Source organism: Leucoraja erinacea, chromosome 34, assembly GCF_028641065.1.
Source record: "Leucoraja erinacea ecotype New England chromosome 34, Leri_hhj_1, whole genome shotgun sequence".
In the NCBI taxonomy this organism is placed as follows: domain Eukaryota; kingdom Metazoa; phylum Chordata; class Chondrichthyes; order Rajiformes; family Rajidae; genus Leucoraja; species Leucoraja erinaceus.
In genome coordinates, this window is record NC_073410.1 from 12,501 (window position 1) to 28,792 (window position 16,292).

General features: G+C 43.0%; 1 protein-coding gene and 1 long non-coding RNA gene across 3 annotated transcripts in view; one reads left to right on the plus strand and one right to left on the minus strand.

The window, feature by feature from the left end:
- LOC129712850 (uncharacterized) overlaps nucleotides 1-16,292 on the minus strand; it is a 55,147-nt gene that overhangs the window by 523 nt on the left and 38,332 nt on the right. Inside the window, exon 5 of the long non-coding RNA XR_008726147.1 lies at nucleotides 1-673. This exon is cut by the window's left edge and continues 523 nt beyond it. This is a non-coding gene — a long non-coding RNA (uncharacterized LOC129712850). The remainder of the gene's footprint in view (nucleotides 674-16,292) is intronic.
- LOC129712849 (tissue-type plasminogen activator-like) overlaps nucleotides 8,461-16,292 on the plus strand; it is a 29,447-nt gene continuing 21,615 nt past the window's right edge. Inside the window, exons 1-3 of one of the 2 annotated variants that reach the window (XM_055661568.1) lie at nucleotides 8,461-8,865; nucleotides 11,421-11,510; nucleotides 14,761-14,803. In XM_055661568.1, coding sequence (XP_055517543.1) covers nucleotides 11,457-11,510; nucleotides 14,761-14,803 — 97 coding nt within the window. In that variant the 5' untranslated portion in view covers nucleotides 8,461-8,865; nucleotides 11,421-11,456. The remainder of the gene's footprint in view (nucleotides 8,866-11,420; nucleotides 11,511-14,760; nucleotides 14,804-16,292) is intronic. The other variant, XM_055661569.1, reaches the window with a different exon arrangement.

The following is a 16,292-nucleotide window of genomic DNA, read 5'->3' on the forward strand; positions in this document are numbered from 1 at the left end:
TTAAGATCAGGATCTTTCTTCAGACTGATGGAGTTGAGAGAAAGCTGGAAAGAGATGGGAGCAGGACAAAGCCTGGTGAGTGATGCTGGATACAGTTGGGGGCTGATTAGCAGAGAGGAGAGTAGTGATAAAGGCTAGAGGTGAAGAGGAGACAAGTGTCAGACAAGGAGAAGAGGTGTGACGTGCAAAGCCAGAGGGAGGGATCTGGGAAAGAGGGGAATGTGGGACAAGGATGAGCGTACATTAGAGGGGAAAGGAGTAGGGTGACCAGAGGGTTGAGTGAGGTGCACTCACACAGAATACATTGACTACTGTAATTCATTGACACAGCAACATGCCAGTTTTGTTGAAGCACAGCACAGAGGCACAAACTCTGTACAGAGTTTGCAAGTTCTCCCAGTGACTGATGGGTTTTCTCAGAGATCTTCAGTGTCCTCCCACCATCCAAAGATGTGCAGGTTTGTAGGTTAATTGACTTGGTATAAATGTAACATTGTCCCTAGTGTATGTATGAAAGTGTTAATTTACGGGGATCGCTGGTCGGTGCAGACTCGGTGGGTCAAAGGGCCTGTTTCCGTGCTGGGTCTCTAAATGTGAAACTTACCATGTAACATGAAGTGTTCTCCCCGACACTGTCCCAGATACCGTACCCTTTACCATGGATATTGAAACCCTGTGCACAAACAGAAACAAGCATACAGGCAGTTCAAATATCTGGAGAAACACACCATGACAATCCAGATACTACTTTAACTGACAAAGAAATACTTTGAATTAAATGAAACGTACAAGTAAAGGAACAGTAGTGAAGTTTGGCCCAGTTTATACAACATTTGGCAGAATGGGGAAGACAGTCTAACCCTGGCAGACTCTTCCAGCATCAGTCTTTGGAGATCCTGGGTGGAAACTAACACTAATTGGTCACACCTTTAGAAAGGAGCAGAGAGGAGAGGAAATGGATTCTGGCAACAGACACAAACATACTAAACCAAGTATAGATTTACACCAACTCCAAACAAAGCTACAGTTAGGTGAATGGAAGGGGCCAGATTAATTGTGATGAGTTAAAAACAAGTGTATGAACATTAAACTACTTTCCTTGCAACAGGAGGTAACTGGGATTACTTTATTAAATAATTTAAGGGACATAATAAGGGAGATGTTTAGATGCTTCCATCAGTGTGAGAACCTTAGTTAGGACATGGTTACAAAATGGTGACAGTCATTTAAAACCAAGGTATGGAGACATTTCTTCCCACAGTGACTGGAATTCTCCACCCCTAAGGGATGTATAAACTGCTTTGTTGTACGTTCAAAAGTGGAAGTAGATACAATTTTGAAAAATTGAGGGCTATTGGAACAGGCAAATAAATAATTCACCACTCTCTTTTCACACACAGAGTGGTGAATCTCTGGAACTCTCTGCCACAGAGAGTAGTTGAGGCCAGTTCATTGGCTATATTTAAGAGCGAGTTAGATGTGGCCCTTGTGGCTAAGGGGATCAGTGGGTATGGAGAGAAGGCAGGTACGGGATACTGAGTTGGATGATCAGCCATGATCATATTGAATGGCGGTGCAGGCTCGAAGGGCCTAATGGCCTACTCCTGCACCTAATTTCTATGTTTCTATGTCTATGTTTCTATAATTAGATTAGTTGTAATTTACTGAATGGTGGGGAATATACCTATTCCTGCTCCTGTTCTGTTCTTATGTGCATCCTCCACATCTCATGATTTCACTTCAAGCTCATGTTTTATTATATACAGTGAGCAGGATTTCAAATCATAGCTTTGAAAATAATTTGGGGAAGGCAGTTTTCGAACATTTATCAGATATCTTGGAACATCTGTACTGGCTATTTGCATGGCATGAAGAGGTTTATGTGTGCAGTAAATTAGCAGAAAGTGGACAAGAATATGAATACACAAAGCCATCAACCAGAAATATCTCCAACAGCAACTTATCCATTATATTGTGCAATAGGACAAATATTGTAATGCTCATCACATGATGCTGATGACGTCAAAGTGTTGCAAAACTATCAGTGAAAAAGTATATTTATATAAACCTCCGCTTATTACATGATCATCATATTAAAAAGTAACATTTTTTTAAGTCACGTACATCCATATTTGGTTAAAAAAAGTTTGAATAGATGGGGTTTTGTTTATAACAGGAAAGGACCATTTATGTCCAAATATAAATAAAGATTATAAACTCTTGCAAAAGAAACAGAATAATAGATGATCTTACTAGTCTTGCTGACGCTAAATATTTATAAACAGAGAAGAATATTAGTCACACATCATGACCCATCTTATCTCAATGATATAGCACATAGGACAGTATGGCACAAAACAAGCCCTTGGGACCCATAATGTCTGTGTCAAATCCATCTCTTATCTATCCTCACATAATCCATATCCCTCCATTCTCTGCATATTCATGTGCCTATCCAAAAGTCTCTTAAACAGCACTATCATATCTGCCTCCACCACTATCCTCGATAGCACATTCCAGGCACCCATCCCCTGTGCTATTGATTTTTCCATATTAGTAAAAGTTTCTGCTTCTATGTCATATCTTATATTCTTCAATCTGCACTCTCCAAAGTCTATTGTGTACCAGAGGAAACTCTGAGGAACCAGAGGAAACCAGAGGAAATCCAAGGCTGTCCAACCTATTATCCTCTGATCCAGATATAATTCTGGTAAACCTCCTCCGCACCCTTCCCAAAGCTTTCAAATGTTTCCTGTAATAGGATGACCAGAACTACACAATATTCCAAATGTCACCTAACCAAAGTCCTATGAAAGGAACCTTTGAAATCCAGCACATCATATGCCTTATTTACCAATCTATCGACTCGTTTTGCCACTTATTGAATTATGGACTTGGACCCCAAGACCTCCTGTTTGTCAAGGCTGTTGAAGGTCATGCTATTAATTGTATACTTTCCCCTTACATTTGACCTCCTAAAGTGCAACATTTCACACTTCCTCGGTCTAAACTCAATCTGCCATTTCTTGTCCCATTTCATTCGACGATCTATATCCCAATGAATACTTTGCTGATGTTGATGGAGTCAGAGTTATACATTATGGAAACTGACCCTTCAAACCTACGTGCCCATGCTGGCCAACATGCTCCATCAACACCGGTCTCACCTGCCTGCTTTTGGCCCATATCCCTCCAACCTATTCTATCCATGCACCTGTCTAAATGTTTATTAAACATTGCGATAGTCCCTGCCTCAACTACCTCCTCCAGTAGCTTGTTCCATACACCCACCACCCTTTGTGTAAAAAAGTTACCCCTCGGATTTGCATTAAATCTTTCCCCCTTCACCTTAACCCTATGTCCTCTGGTTCTCGATTCCCCTACTCTGGGCAAAAGACTGCATGTTCACCTGATCTATTTCTCTCATGATTTTGTACTATATAAGATCACCCCTCATTCTCCTGCGCTCCAAGGAATAAAGCACTCGCTTGCTCAACCACTTCCTATGGCTCAGTCCCTCAATTCCTGGCTTACATCCTGGTAAATCTTCTCTGAAACCTTTTAAGCTTGACAACATCTTTCCTATAACACGGTGACCAAACTTGAACACAATACTCTAAACGTGACCTCGCAACTTCTATACTCAATACACTGACTGATGAAGGCCAACCTTCTTGATCACCTTATCCACCTGTTACACCACTTTCAAGGGACTATACACCGGCACTCCTAGATCCCTCTGCTCTCCAACTATCCCCAGAGCCCTACCATTCACTGTGTAGTTCCTGTCCATATTAAGACTTCCCAAAAGCAACACCTCACATTTCTCTGCATTATATTCCATGGACCATTCCTCAGCCCACCTGCCCAAGTGATGAAGAACCTGCTGTAATCTTTGACAATCATCTTCACTATCTACAATACCACACACTTTTGTATCATCTGAAAATCTTGCCATGTACGTTCTCATCCAAATCATTGATATAAATGACATACAGTAATGGTATAATCCAATATAATGTTATAATCCGAATGTTATAATCCAAAATAAAGGATGAGGTTTCAGGATACTTGGAAACACATGATAAAACAAGCAGGATCAACAGGAGTCTGTTGTTTATATGGATTTTCAGAAGGTTTTTGATAAAGTGGTTAGCAACCAATGATCTAGTAGGCCTTGGTGGAGCAAGCACAAGTACTTGGTGAAATGGTCACAGAGTCTAAGCTTGGTCTTCCTGATGTACAGGAGATCTCATCAGGGACACCAAATGAGGTTAGAGGAGGTGCACATACACCTCTGTCTCACTAAAAATAAAAGACTTATTAGTGTTTAAAAAATCTTGAGATTCTCTCTCCTGTCAATCACCGCCATGAAGGCCACGCCCCTTCTGGTGGGAGGGGGAGGGACTATAAAACCCAGAAGTGTGGGCGTGGCTCAGTCTGTCTGCAAGATGGCGAGGGAAAGGTCACGACTCTCTGTCTGAGCTGGGAAACTACATAATACTGTTAGTATGCAATGTACTTGAATAAATGATTGTTAGCCCTTAATGAAAATGGAATGAGTTGTTTGGCCTGCCCTGTGCTTGAAACTGCAATGGCAATGGAAATGAAGTGAAAATGCAATGGCCTGTTTGGTTTGAGCCTGCTCTGTGCTTGAAACTGCAATGGCAATGGAAATTAAGTGAAAATGCAATCAGCTGTTCGGCTTGAGTCTGCCCTGTGCTTGAAAGTGCAATGGCAATGGAAATGAAGTTAAATTGCAATCAGCTGTTTGGCTTGGCCTGCCCTGAGCTTGAAACTGCAATGGCAATGGAAGTGAACTCAAAATGCAATGAGCTATTCGGCCTGCCCTGTGCTTGACACTGCAATGCAATTGGAGATGAAATTAAATAAGTTGTTTGGCCTGCCTTAAACCACTAATTTTGGCCCACAAGGCCCCTATTAGCAGAGAAACCAGTCCTTTTAGCCCAAAATGCCCATATTAACCCAGGAGGGGCATTATGGCCCTAAAGGCCCGTGCCAGGCCAGGAAAAGTTCAGAAAAAGTGCCTTTCACTGAGATTTCACAGATTTTTTTTAAACAGCCCCTTCGGCTCATCGGGCCTGTACTAGCCCAGGAGTCCCTTCAGCCCATCAGTAAGCATGCCTCCTGCAAGTATTAAACCTCACCCCAGTATTTTTCTCCACCCCTTCATTTGCTCCATGTGAGATTCAGACCAGGATAGACTTTCCTCCTGCTTTTCTGTGATCTGCAGAAAAAGATTAAAAATGTCTAAAATTAATTCTCCACCCTCTCCCCCTTCTCTCGCACACAGTCTCTCACCTGCTGTGGGCAGAATTTCTGGCTGTTTCTGAGCTGCCAGCAGACCAGGCCTGAGTGACTGAGCTGCCAGCCCAAGAATCCATTCGGCCCACAATAGAAACATAGAAAATAGGTGCAGGAGTAGGCCATTCGGCCCTTCGAGCCTGCACCGCCATTCAATATGATCATGGCTGATCATCCAACTCGGTATCCTGTACCTGCATTCTCGCCATTGGCCTCAACTACCTTCTGTGGCAGAGAGTTCTAGAGATTCGCCACTCTCTGTGTGAAAAATGTTTTTCTCATCTCGGTCCTAAAGGATTTTCCCTTTATCCTTAAACTGTGACCCCTTGTCCTGGACTTCCCCAACATCGGGAACAATCTTCCTGCATCTAGCCTGTCCAACCCCTTAAGAATTTGTACGTTTCTATAAGATCCCTCCTCAATCTTCTAAATTCTAGCGAGTACAAGCCGAGTCTATCCAGTCTTTCTTCATATGAAAGTCCTGACATCCCAGGAATCAGTCTGGTGAACCTTCTCTGTATTCCCTCTATGGCAAGAATGTCTTTCCTCAGATTTGGAGACCAAAACTGTACGCAATACTCCAGGTGTGGTCTCACCAAGACCCTGTACAACTGCAGTAGAATCTCCCTGCTCCTATACTCAAATCCTTTTGCTATGAATGCCAACATACCATTCGTTTTTTTCACTGCCTGCTGCACCTGCATGCCTACTTTCAATGACTGGTGTACCATGACACCCAGGTCTCGTTGCATCTCCCCTTTTCCTAATCGGCCACCATTCAGATAATAGTCTACTTTCCTGTTTTTGCCACCAAAGGGGATAACCTCACATTTATCCACATTATACTGCATCTGCCATGCATTTGCCCACTCACCCAGCCTATCCCAGTCACCTTGCAGCCTCCTAGCATCCTCCTCACAGCTAACACTGCCCCCCAGCTTCGTGTCATCTGCAAACTTGGAGATGTTGCATTAAATTCCATCGTCCAAATCATTAATATATATTGTAAATAGCTGGGGTCCCAGCACTGAGCCTTGCTATTTACACTAGTCACTGCCTGCCAATCTGATAAGGACCCGTTTACTCCTACTCTTTGCTTCCTGTTTGCCAGCCAGTTCTCTATCCACATCAATACTGAACCCGCAATATGTGGGACCTTGTTGAAAGCCTTCTGAAAGTCCATATATACCACATCCACTGGTTCTCCCTTATCCACTCTAGTAGTTACATGCTTGCCCTCTAATGTCCATACTAGCCCTCTGGAAATCAGTCCCTTCAACCCACAACCCCCACCCCACCCCCCACAGGCCAGCAATATTGGAATTGGTGGAGAGGTGTAATATTGCGTTGGGGGACCAGCCCTCCCATGTGAACATGAGTCCCAACAGGTCCCACTTAGTCTAATATTTATTAAATAACAATGGAAAGCCTCATTTTGAGAGACGGGGTGGGAGGAAGTGTAGACCAGATAACTGTATGAATCAGTAGATTTGCAGTAGACATTATCAATAGTCAGTATCTTGTGATGGACACAAAGAGATCAATAAGGGTGGGTGAGGTATCAGACATAGACCACGTGCATTTGAAGAAAGTAGAGCTTAGAATTTAAAGAGATGCAGTGCAGAAACAGACCCTTTGGCCCACCGAGCCCGTGTCGACCCTGCACACTACACTATCCTACACACACTAGGGACAATTTACAATTATACCAAACCAATTAAAAGTACTAACCTACCAATGAAATCCACAAGTTCTGCATGGATGCGGGAGCTGCACGGATGCAGGCATTGGTGTAGTGGAGAAAGATTTGAGGGATGGTGCTAATGTACATTTTGAACAAAGACTGTTCAACAAAAAAGCAGGCATAGCTGGGGATACAGATTTATCTTGAAGAAAGCAAGAGTGGTCAAAAGAGTTGTTGACAGTGAGAACAAGTTCCACCAGTCAGAGGAGAGTGTCAGTAGAAGAAAACTGATTGGGTCTCTTTTCCAAGGAGGAACCAAAGGACTTTGAGACCTCTCTGGTGGGGGAAGGACATATAAAGGCACTGGATATCCATGGTAAAGATGAGGCGATGGGAATGTAAAAATTGAAAGATATTGAAGGGCATATGATGAGTCTCTGATGTAGGTCAGAATTGGCCAGGAGGTATGTGGAGATGAGTTCTGTAGGGCAGGCACTGGCAGAAACAATAGATCTGAGGGAAGGAGATAGAAGCGGGCAGTGTGGGGCTGAAGAATGATGAGGTTGGAGGCTGTGGAGTGGCAGATATGATGTGAATAAAAACGATCTGTGAGATCATGGTCAACCTTATGGTGTGTCAGCGAGACCAAGCGTAGACTCAGCGACCATTACACTGAACACTTGCGCTCGGTCCACCAAGGCCTACTGGATCTCCCGGTTGCTAACCACTTTAACTCCTTGTCCCATTCCCATATTTACTTTTCTGTCCTGGGCCTCCTTCACTCAAAGTGGAGGAATCTAATGTACAAAACTGCATGACAATGAATTCTTCAATTTGAGGTATGTGCCTTTCTTCCTCCCAACCCCAACAATCAGTCTGAAGAAGGAACCTGACCCGAAACATCACCTATCTACATTCTCCACAGATGCTGCCTAATGCCCCTGTCCCACTTAGGAAACCTGAACGGAAACCTCTGGAGACTTTGCGCCCCACCCAACGTTTCCGTGCGGTTCCCGGAGGTTTTTGTCAGTCTCCCTAACGGTCGAAAGTGGTTTCCGCTACTTCTCCGTTCCGGCGATTGTTTAAAAAAAATTCAAAACATGCCGCGACTAAAAATAGGTTGCCGTTTTAAAAATCGGTAATTTTTTAGTCAAAGCCGGTTGCGATGCTAGTTGAAGGTGGTTGCCGGAGGTTGCAGGTAGTGGAAGGTCTAGTGGAAGGTCTACCTGCAACCTCCGGCAACCTCCGGCAACCTCCGGCAACCACCGGCAACCAGCATCGCAACCTGCACTGCCAGGGCCTCCACCCGAAACGTCACCCATTCTCTCTATCCAGAGATGCTCCCTGTCCCGCTCAGTTACTCCAGCATTTTGTGTCCATCTTCAGTTTAAACCAGCATCTGTGAGGTTTCCATGTTGTGTTCAGATATATCTGCCGATCGTTTCTACAGAATCCACAACAATTCTACCCGTCTTTAAATAGTGCCGGCTCTTGTATTGAAGTCACAGCAAACAAGGTGTGGCCGGGTCGTTGGCAGCTTCTCACCCAATGAGTCATGAGTCCAGAACTACCTCCGCTCTCAAGAGAGACAATTTCGATCATTTGATTTGAGCGGATCGGCGAGATTCGGGATGTTCCCTCCTCCGTATTTCTCAGGAGCCGGGAGTTTCCAGCAAATCGCCTCCACACTTCCGGCGCCGACCCTTTTAATTGCGCACAGAAAGGCTCGGAGCCCAACACGGGCAGATCTCTGCTATAGGATCTTTGCCCAACACGGGCAGATCGCGGCTCCTCTCCTCTCCGGTGGTCCGCATCACATCACATCACATCACGCCTAGTCCGGGCGATATCTGTAGGTATGTCAACCTTCACCCGTTCTATGTCGGTGCTTAATGTCTGAACGATTTTAATCTTAAACCAATAACATTGTTGTTGTCCTCGTAGAACATTGAACATCGGAAAATATACGTTTGTTTTCACACGGTCACATTGTAACGGGCAGTTAGTTGAGCAGCTGCCGCGCTGGTTTTTGGCTGCAGAGAGGACGATGTTATTTCTGAGACTGTATGTGTAAAATATAATAGATCAGGCGTCTGTCTCTATGAGACGATATGCAGCCACTGATAAATAATTTAATAATTTAGAGATGCTGCCTGTCCCGCTGAGTTACTCCAGCATTTTGTGTCTACCAATAATTTAATAATATCGAATAAACAATGTAAAATGTCAAAGTGCAAATCTAATTCTAAAAGCTTGGTCTATCCGATAATTAGAATTTTGCTCTGGCAGCTGATGGATACAGGTGAGTGCATTAATGTCCGACTCTTTGGCTGACCCTGACGGCTACAAGATGTTAGATGTTATGTAAATCTTAATTCAAAATTGTTAATTAAATCTGCCTTGAACTATTAAATGAAATAGAACAATTGTTGACCAATCCTATGAGTAGACAATTCCTTTGCTCTTCTTCACCAGTTTCTCTTTTCGATATGATGTAGGATTTTTCAATTCATCTTGTTCTAGAGAAAGTACTTTTCTGACATGAATATGTGTGGCAAATGTGGAAATGTAAAATGTGGCATTCAATAAGATGTGTGGCTGTGAATTGGAGAAGAGGAATTATGGAGAAAGCAGATGAAATTGTTTGAGATTATGATGTTGCTGTCATTGTGGAACATGGTTGTGTGGAAGGGACACTATTTGCAGTTCAATGTTTCAGACATGATGGAGAGGGAAGGCAACAGAGGTGGAAGAGTTAATCTACTTATCAGGGAGAATGTCATGATAGCACCCAGGGATACTGGAAGTTTTGTCTGCTGAGCCAGTATGGATAGAGCTTAGAAACTAGAAGGCTGTAAGGACTCTAATAGGGTTGTACCTTAGGCCCCTCCAAGAGTAACGTGCGATACAGATATGTAGATAGGTTAGCAAAAGGTGCCAAAAGGTTAGCAAAAATAGGTTAGCAAAAGGTAACAGGGTTGTCTTATAGTATGACTTTAACTTTCCCAAAATTGACTGGGATTTGCTCAGTGCCAAAGGCTTTGACGGAGCAGAATTTGTGAGGTGGATCCAAGAGATTTTCTTGAAACAGTGTGTGGATGGCCCAACCTGAGAAGGGAATACACTGGACCTTGTGTTGGACATGTTCCTGGCCAGATGACTGGTGTTTCATTGGATGAGCATTTTCAGGAGAGTGATCACAACTCTATAAATTTTAAGATAGTTTTAAATAGGGAAAAAGCAGCACCCTGTGAGAATTGGAGCAAGACAAACTATAATGTTATTAGATTGGAACTCGGGAGTGTACACTGGGAGCAGTTATTGGATGCGCCCACACCAGACATGTGGGAGTTCATCGGTGTTCAGAACCAGCATGTAATCAGGAGGGATAAGGATGGCAAAATAAGGAACCTTGAATGACCAGAGGTTGTAGATTTGATCATAAAAGAAAAGAACATACATGTAAGGTTTAAGATGATGGAATCAGACAGGGTGAAGAGAAATATAAAGGGTGACTAGTAGGTCCTAAAAGGGCCACAACATGGCTTTGGCGAGATGCATAATGGAAAATCCCAAAGCTTATTACACCTACATTAGAAACATCTGGAGCCTGGATCGCCTCGGCACAGAGGGAGAACAAAGGAGGAAGAGACAGAGACTTTAAGATTTTGCCTTCCATCACAGTGAGGAGGTGTTTGGTAAACTCACTGTGGTGGATGTTAAATTTGTGTTGATTGTGTGTTTTTGTCATTTTTTATTATATGTATGACTGCAGGGAAATTACATTTTGTTCAGACCGAAAGGTCTGAATGACAATAAAGGAATCTAATCTAATCTAAACGAGAGGGTAACAAGGGAGAAGGTAGGACCAATTAAGGATAAAGGCGGAAATCTGTGCTGGGATTCCGGGGATTTAGGCGAGGTACCAAATGAGTACATTGCATCTGTTTCTCCAAGGAAAAGAACACGTAGTACTGAGATCAGTGTGGAAAATACTAAGATGCAAGGGCAATTTGAGATTAAGGAGGAGGTGCTGTAGCTCTTGAAGAGCATTGTGGATAAATCCCTAGGACCTGATGGGATCTATTCCAGATTATTGAGAAAAGCAAGGAAGGAGATTCGGGGAGCCTTGACAAAGAGCTTTGTCTTCTTTAGTTAGAGGTGAGGTCCCAGATGCTGTTCACATGGATTTTCGTAAGGCATTTGATAAAGTCTGTGCTGGGACCTCGTTTTGTGATATAATTCGAAAATTGGAAATTTCAATTTGATATCTCCTCCATCACAACGATGAAACAGTTTTTATCTGGTATGTTTTAAAGTCCAGTTGGATAGTTACATCAAATGCAATGAAGGTTTACTGAATGATCAGGAAAGTACAACTGGTTGTAAGTGCCTATCTCTTTCTTTGCAGAGATACAAAAAGTGAGGTTTGAGAGAAACTGAAGAAATGAAGATCCTGGTTTTACCTTTACTGCTGTCACTCAGTATTGGCACTGAAATGGTAAGGCAGTATAATAGCCAACATTATTTAATCAGTAACATATAATCCGAAGAACATATTTAAAAACAATAATTTTAGCTCATAATGAACTGACCTTTCTCTTAATAGAATAATCAGAATCAATAGTTCCTATTACTGCCAAACAAATAGTGCTGACACTCTTGGTTCAGCCTGATGAATGAGCCTGAGATCATGAGTTAATCTCCAAAATGTCCCACGAGTTACATAATGGTTTTTGATTTACTTTGTTCACAGGATAGTTTGCTGGAGATGTTAATCATTTCTGCTGTGAGTCAGCACAGTTTAAAGACGTCAGCATTAGCACTTCCTCAGAGAATTAATTGTCCAGTTCTCATATTTCAAATGGACCCATCTCCTTTTAGTCATAGTCATATAGCGTGGAAACAGGCCCTTTTGCCCAACTTCCCATGCCAACCAAGATCTTCCATCTACATTAGTCCCACCTGCCTGCATTTGACCCATATCCCTCAAAACCTTTCATATCCATGTACCTGTTCAAATGTCTTTTATGTTGTTATAGTACCTGCCTCAAGTATGTCCTCTGGTGCTCATTTCAGATATCCACTATCCTCTGTGAAAAAGTCCTCACTCAGGTTCCTATTGAATCTTTCCTCTCTCACCTTAAACCTGTTCTCTGGTTCTTGACTCCGCGACTCCGAGTAAAACACTCTGTGCATTCACCCTACCATCTATTCCACTCATAATTTTACACCCCTTAATAAGATGTCCCCTCAGTCTTCTGAACTCCAAGGAATAAGGACCTAGCCTGCCCAACCTCTCCCTATAGTTCAAGCCCTTGAGTCCTGGCAACATTGTCATAAATCTTATTGGCTCTCATCCAGCTTAACAACATCCTTTCTATAGCAGGATGATCAAAACTATCACAATATTCCAAATACGGTCTCACCAACATATTGTACAACTGTAAAATTACATCCCAATCTCTATACTCTTTACCCTGACTCATGAAGGTTCATGTACTAAAAGCTTTCTTGACCATCCTATCTACCTGTGATACCACTTTCAATGAATCTCCCCGTGGCCCTGCCACTCACTGTGAAGGTCCTGCCCTGCTTTGACTTTCCAACACCTCTCAATTGCTCAGCTCATACACATCACTTGTTTACTCAGAGCCTCCGTGGATTTTGAAAAATCAGCAGCAAAGAGAAGCAGGAAAAAGCACTGATTGGTTCTAGCCCGAGTGGGAGAAGAGTTAGAAGTGAGTCAGAGGGGGGAAAACAGTACTCTGTACTCCCTCTATGGCAAGAAAGTCTTTCCTCAGATTAGGAGACCAAAACTGTATGCAATACTTCAGGTGTGGTCTCACCAAGACCCTGTACAACTGCAGTAGAAGCTCCCTGCTCCTATACTCAAATCCTTTTGCTCTGAATGCTAACATACCATTTGCCTTCTTCACTGCCTGCTGCACCTGCATGCCTACTTTTAATGACTGGTGTATGGTGGCACCCAGGCTCGTTGCATCTCCCCTTTCCTAATCGGCCACCATTCAGATAATAATCTACTTTCCTGTTTTTTACACCAAAGTGGATAACCTCACATTTATCCACATTATACTGCATTTGTCGTGTATTTGCCCACTCACCCAGCCTATCCAAGTCACTTTGCAGCCTCCTAGCATCCTCCTCACAGCTAACACTGCCCCCCAGCTTCGTGTCATCCGCAAACTTGGAGATGTTGCATTCAATTCCCTCATCCAAATCATTAATATATATCGTAAATAGCTGGAATCCCAGAACTGAGCCTTGCAGTACCCCACTAGTCACTGCCTGCCATTGTGAAAAGGACCCGTTTACCTCCTACTCTTTGCTTCCTGTCTGCCAACCAGTTCTCTATCCACATCAATACTGAACCCCCAATACCGTGTGCTTTAAGTTTATATATTAATCTCTTATGTGGGACCTTGTCGAAAGCCTTCTGAAAGTCCAGATATAACACATCCACTGGTTCTCCTTTATCCACTCTACTAGTTACATCCTCGAAAAATTCTATAAGATTCGTCAGACATGATATATCCTTCATAAATCCATGCTGACTTTGTCCAATGATTTCACCACTTTCCAAATGTGCTGCTATCCCATCTTTAATAACTGATTCTAGCAGTTGCCCCACTACCGACGTTAGACTAACTGGTCTGTAATTCCCCGTTTTCTCTCTCCCTCCCTTTTTAAAAAGTGGTGTTACATTAGCTACCCTCCAATCCTCAGGAACTACTCCAGAATCTAAAGAGTTTTGAAAAATTATCACTAATGCATCCACTATTTCTGGGGCTACTTCTTTAAGTACTCTGGGATGCAGCCTATCTGGCCCTGGGGATTTATCGGCCTTTAATCCATTCAATTTACCTAACACCACTTCCCGGCTAACCTGGATTTCACTCAGTTCCTCCATCTCATTTGACCCCTGGTCCCCTGCTATTTCCGGCAGATTATTTATGTCTTCCTTAATGAAGACGGAACCAAAGTAGTTATTCAATTGGTCTGCCATGTCCTTGTTCCCATGATCAATTCACCCGTTTCTGACTGCAAGGGACCTACATTTGTTTTAACTAATCTTTTTCTCTTCACATATCTATAAAAGCTTTTGCAGTCAGTTTTTATGTTCCCTGTCAGTTTTCATTCATAATCTATTTTCCCTTTCCTAATTAAGCCCTTTGTCCTCCTCAGCTGGTCTCTGAATTTCTCCCAGTCCTCTGGTAGGCTGCTTTTTCTGGCTAATTTGTACGCTTCATCTTTTGTTTTGATACTATCCCTGATTTCCCTTGTTATCCACGGATGCACTACCTTCCCTGATTTTTTTTTTTCCAAACTTGGATGAACAATTGTTGTAGTTCATCCATGCAGTCTTTAAATGCCTTCCATTGCATATCCACCGTCAACCCATTAAGAATCAATCGCCAGTCTATGTTGGCCAATTCACGCCTCATACCCTCAAAGTTACCTTTCTTTAAGTTCAGGACCCTTGTTTCTGACTAGACTAGAACCATGACTGAGTGCCTGAGCCACATGAGGAATTATCTAACATTAGGGTGTTCAGGTAGGTTTTTAAACTGTATTCTGGCATTCTTCACTAACTGCCAATGCATACCACTTTTTATATGCTACATAATGGATCATGATACCAACAATTAAATTTGATATGGTTCCATTAAACTACTTTGCATCTTTACGTCCTACTTTCTTCATGTGGGAAATGCCATTTTTTGTTGCAGTCTCGCTGGCATTATGGAAGAAAGCACACTTCAAGCAGGGCAGGTAAGCTGAAGTTCAATGAATGCAAATAGTTTGGTTTAATCTTAAATCAAGGCAAAATGGCACAATAGATAACAATATTCAATGTATAAAATAACTGCTCAACCAAGCTTAAATGATTAATTTAAATGTCAACTTGTCTTCCACCCCTCATCACTGTCCCTGCTCCTGGGTTACATGTGCACCCACGATATGTGTAGGAGGAGTGCATTGAAAAGGAAGCAGGTGATGTGTGGAATGGAATGGTATGGGATCAGTGGTGCTGTTCAGAGATGGAAAGGAGACTTGAATTCACGCTAAAACAGTTGTGGGGTGGGATTCAGTGAGAGGCAGGAATCAATGACACATCCTAAATTTATCCTCCAACAGCCACTTGCAAATAAAAGGATTGGAGAGTTGCGAATTGTGAAGCTAGAGAATTGACCAGGTACAAATGTTGTATCTAGTGCTAGGAATGTAGGTGGAAGGGGAGGAGAGGGAAAGATTGTGCAAGGTCGGTCGGGGCTCAGGGGTGGGGTGGGAAGGGAGGGTTTATGGGGGATAAAAGGGGGAGGGAGAGGGGTATTTTCCAGTGGTTACCTAAAGTTGGAGCATTTAATGTTCATACCATTGGGTTGTAAGTTACCCAAGCAGAATAAGAGGTACTATTCCAGTTTGTTTGTGGCCTTAGCCTGCAATGGAGGAGGACCAGGACATAAAGGTCAGTGTGGAAATATGAAATCAAGTTCAAATAGTTAACAGCTGGGAGATCCAGTAGGCCTCAGCAAACCTAGCATGTGTTGAGCTAAACACTCTATGCTGGGTTTCACCAATGTACAGGAAGCCACATTGGAAACACCAGATGCAGTAGATTAGGTTGGAGAAGGTGAATGTGAACCTTTGTCTCATCTGGAAGGACTGCTGGGCCCTGGGTGGAGGCAACATAAGAGATATAGGGACAGGTGTTGCATCTCCTGTGGTTGTAGGGGAAAGTACCCAGGGGTGGGTGGTTGGATAGGAAGGGATGAGGGAACTAGGGAGTTGTGGAAGGAGCAGTCTTTGTGTAAGCAGAAAAAGGTGAAGATGGTGGTGGGATCACATAGGAGATGATGTGTTGGATCTGGAGGCTGATGCGGTAAGGAAAGGGCCAGAGGACTCTTATCTTCCTTGCAATTAAAAAAAACAAACTCTGATGGGGTTATATACTATGTACATTCCAATAGCCAGTGAAAGGGACCGACTTAGGTAGATTTTGGAAAGATGTGAATGCAACATGGTATTGTAGTGGGTGACTTTAATTTTTCTCGTATTGACCGGGACTTCTTTGGGTTGTTTAAGAAGGAACTGCAGATGCTGGAAAATCGAAGGTATATAAAAATGCTGGAGAAACTCAGCGGTTGAGGCAGCATCAAAGGAAATAGCCAACGTTTCGGGCCGAAACCCTTCTTCAGATTTTAAAAGGCTCCCGTATGTCAGATGTGGATTTATCCCAACCTGCTTTGCCCAGCTCCTG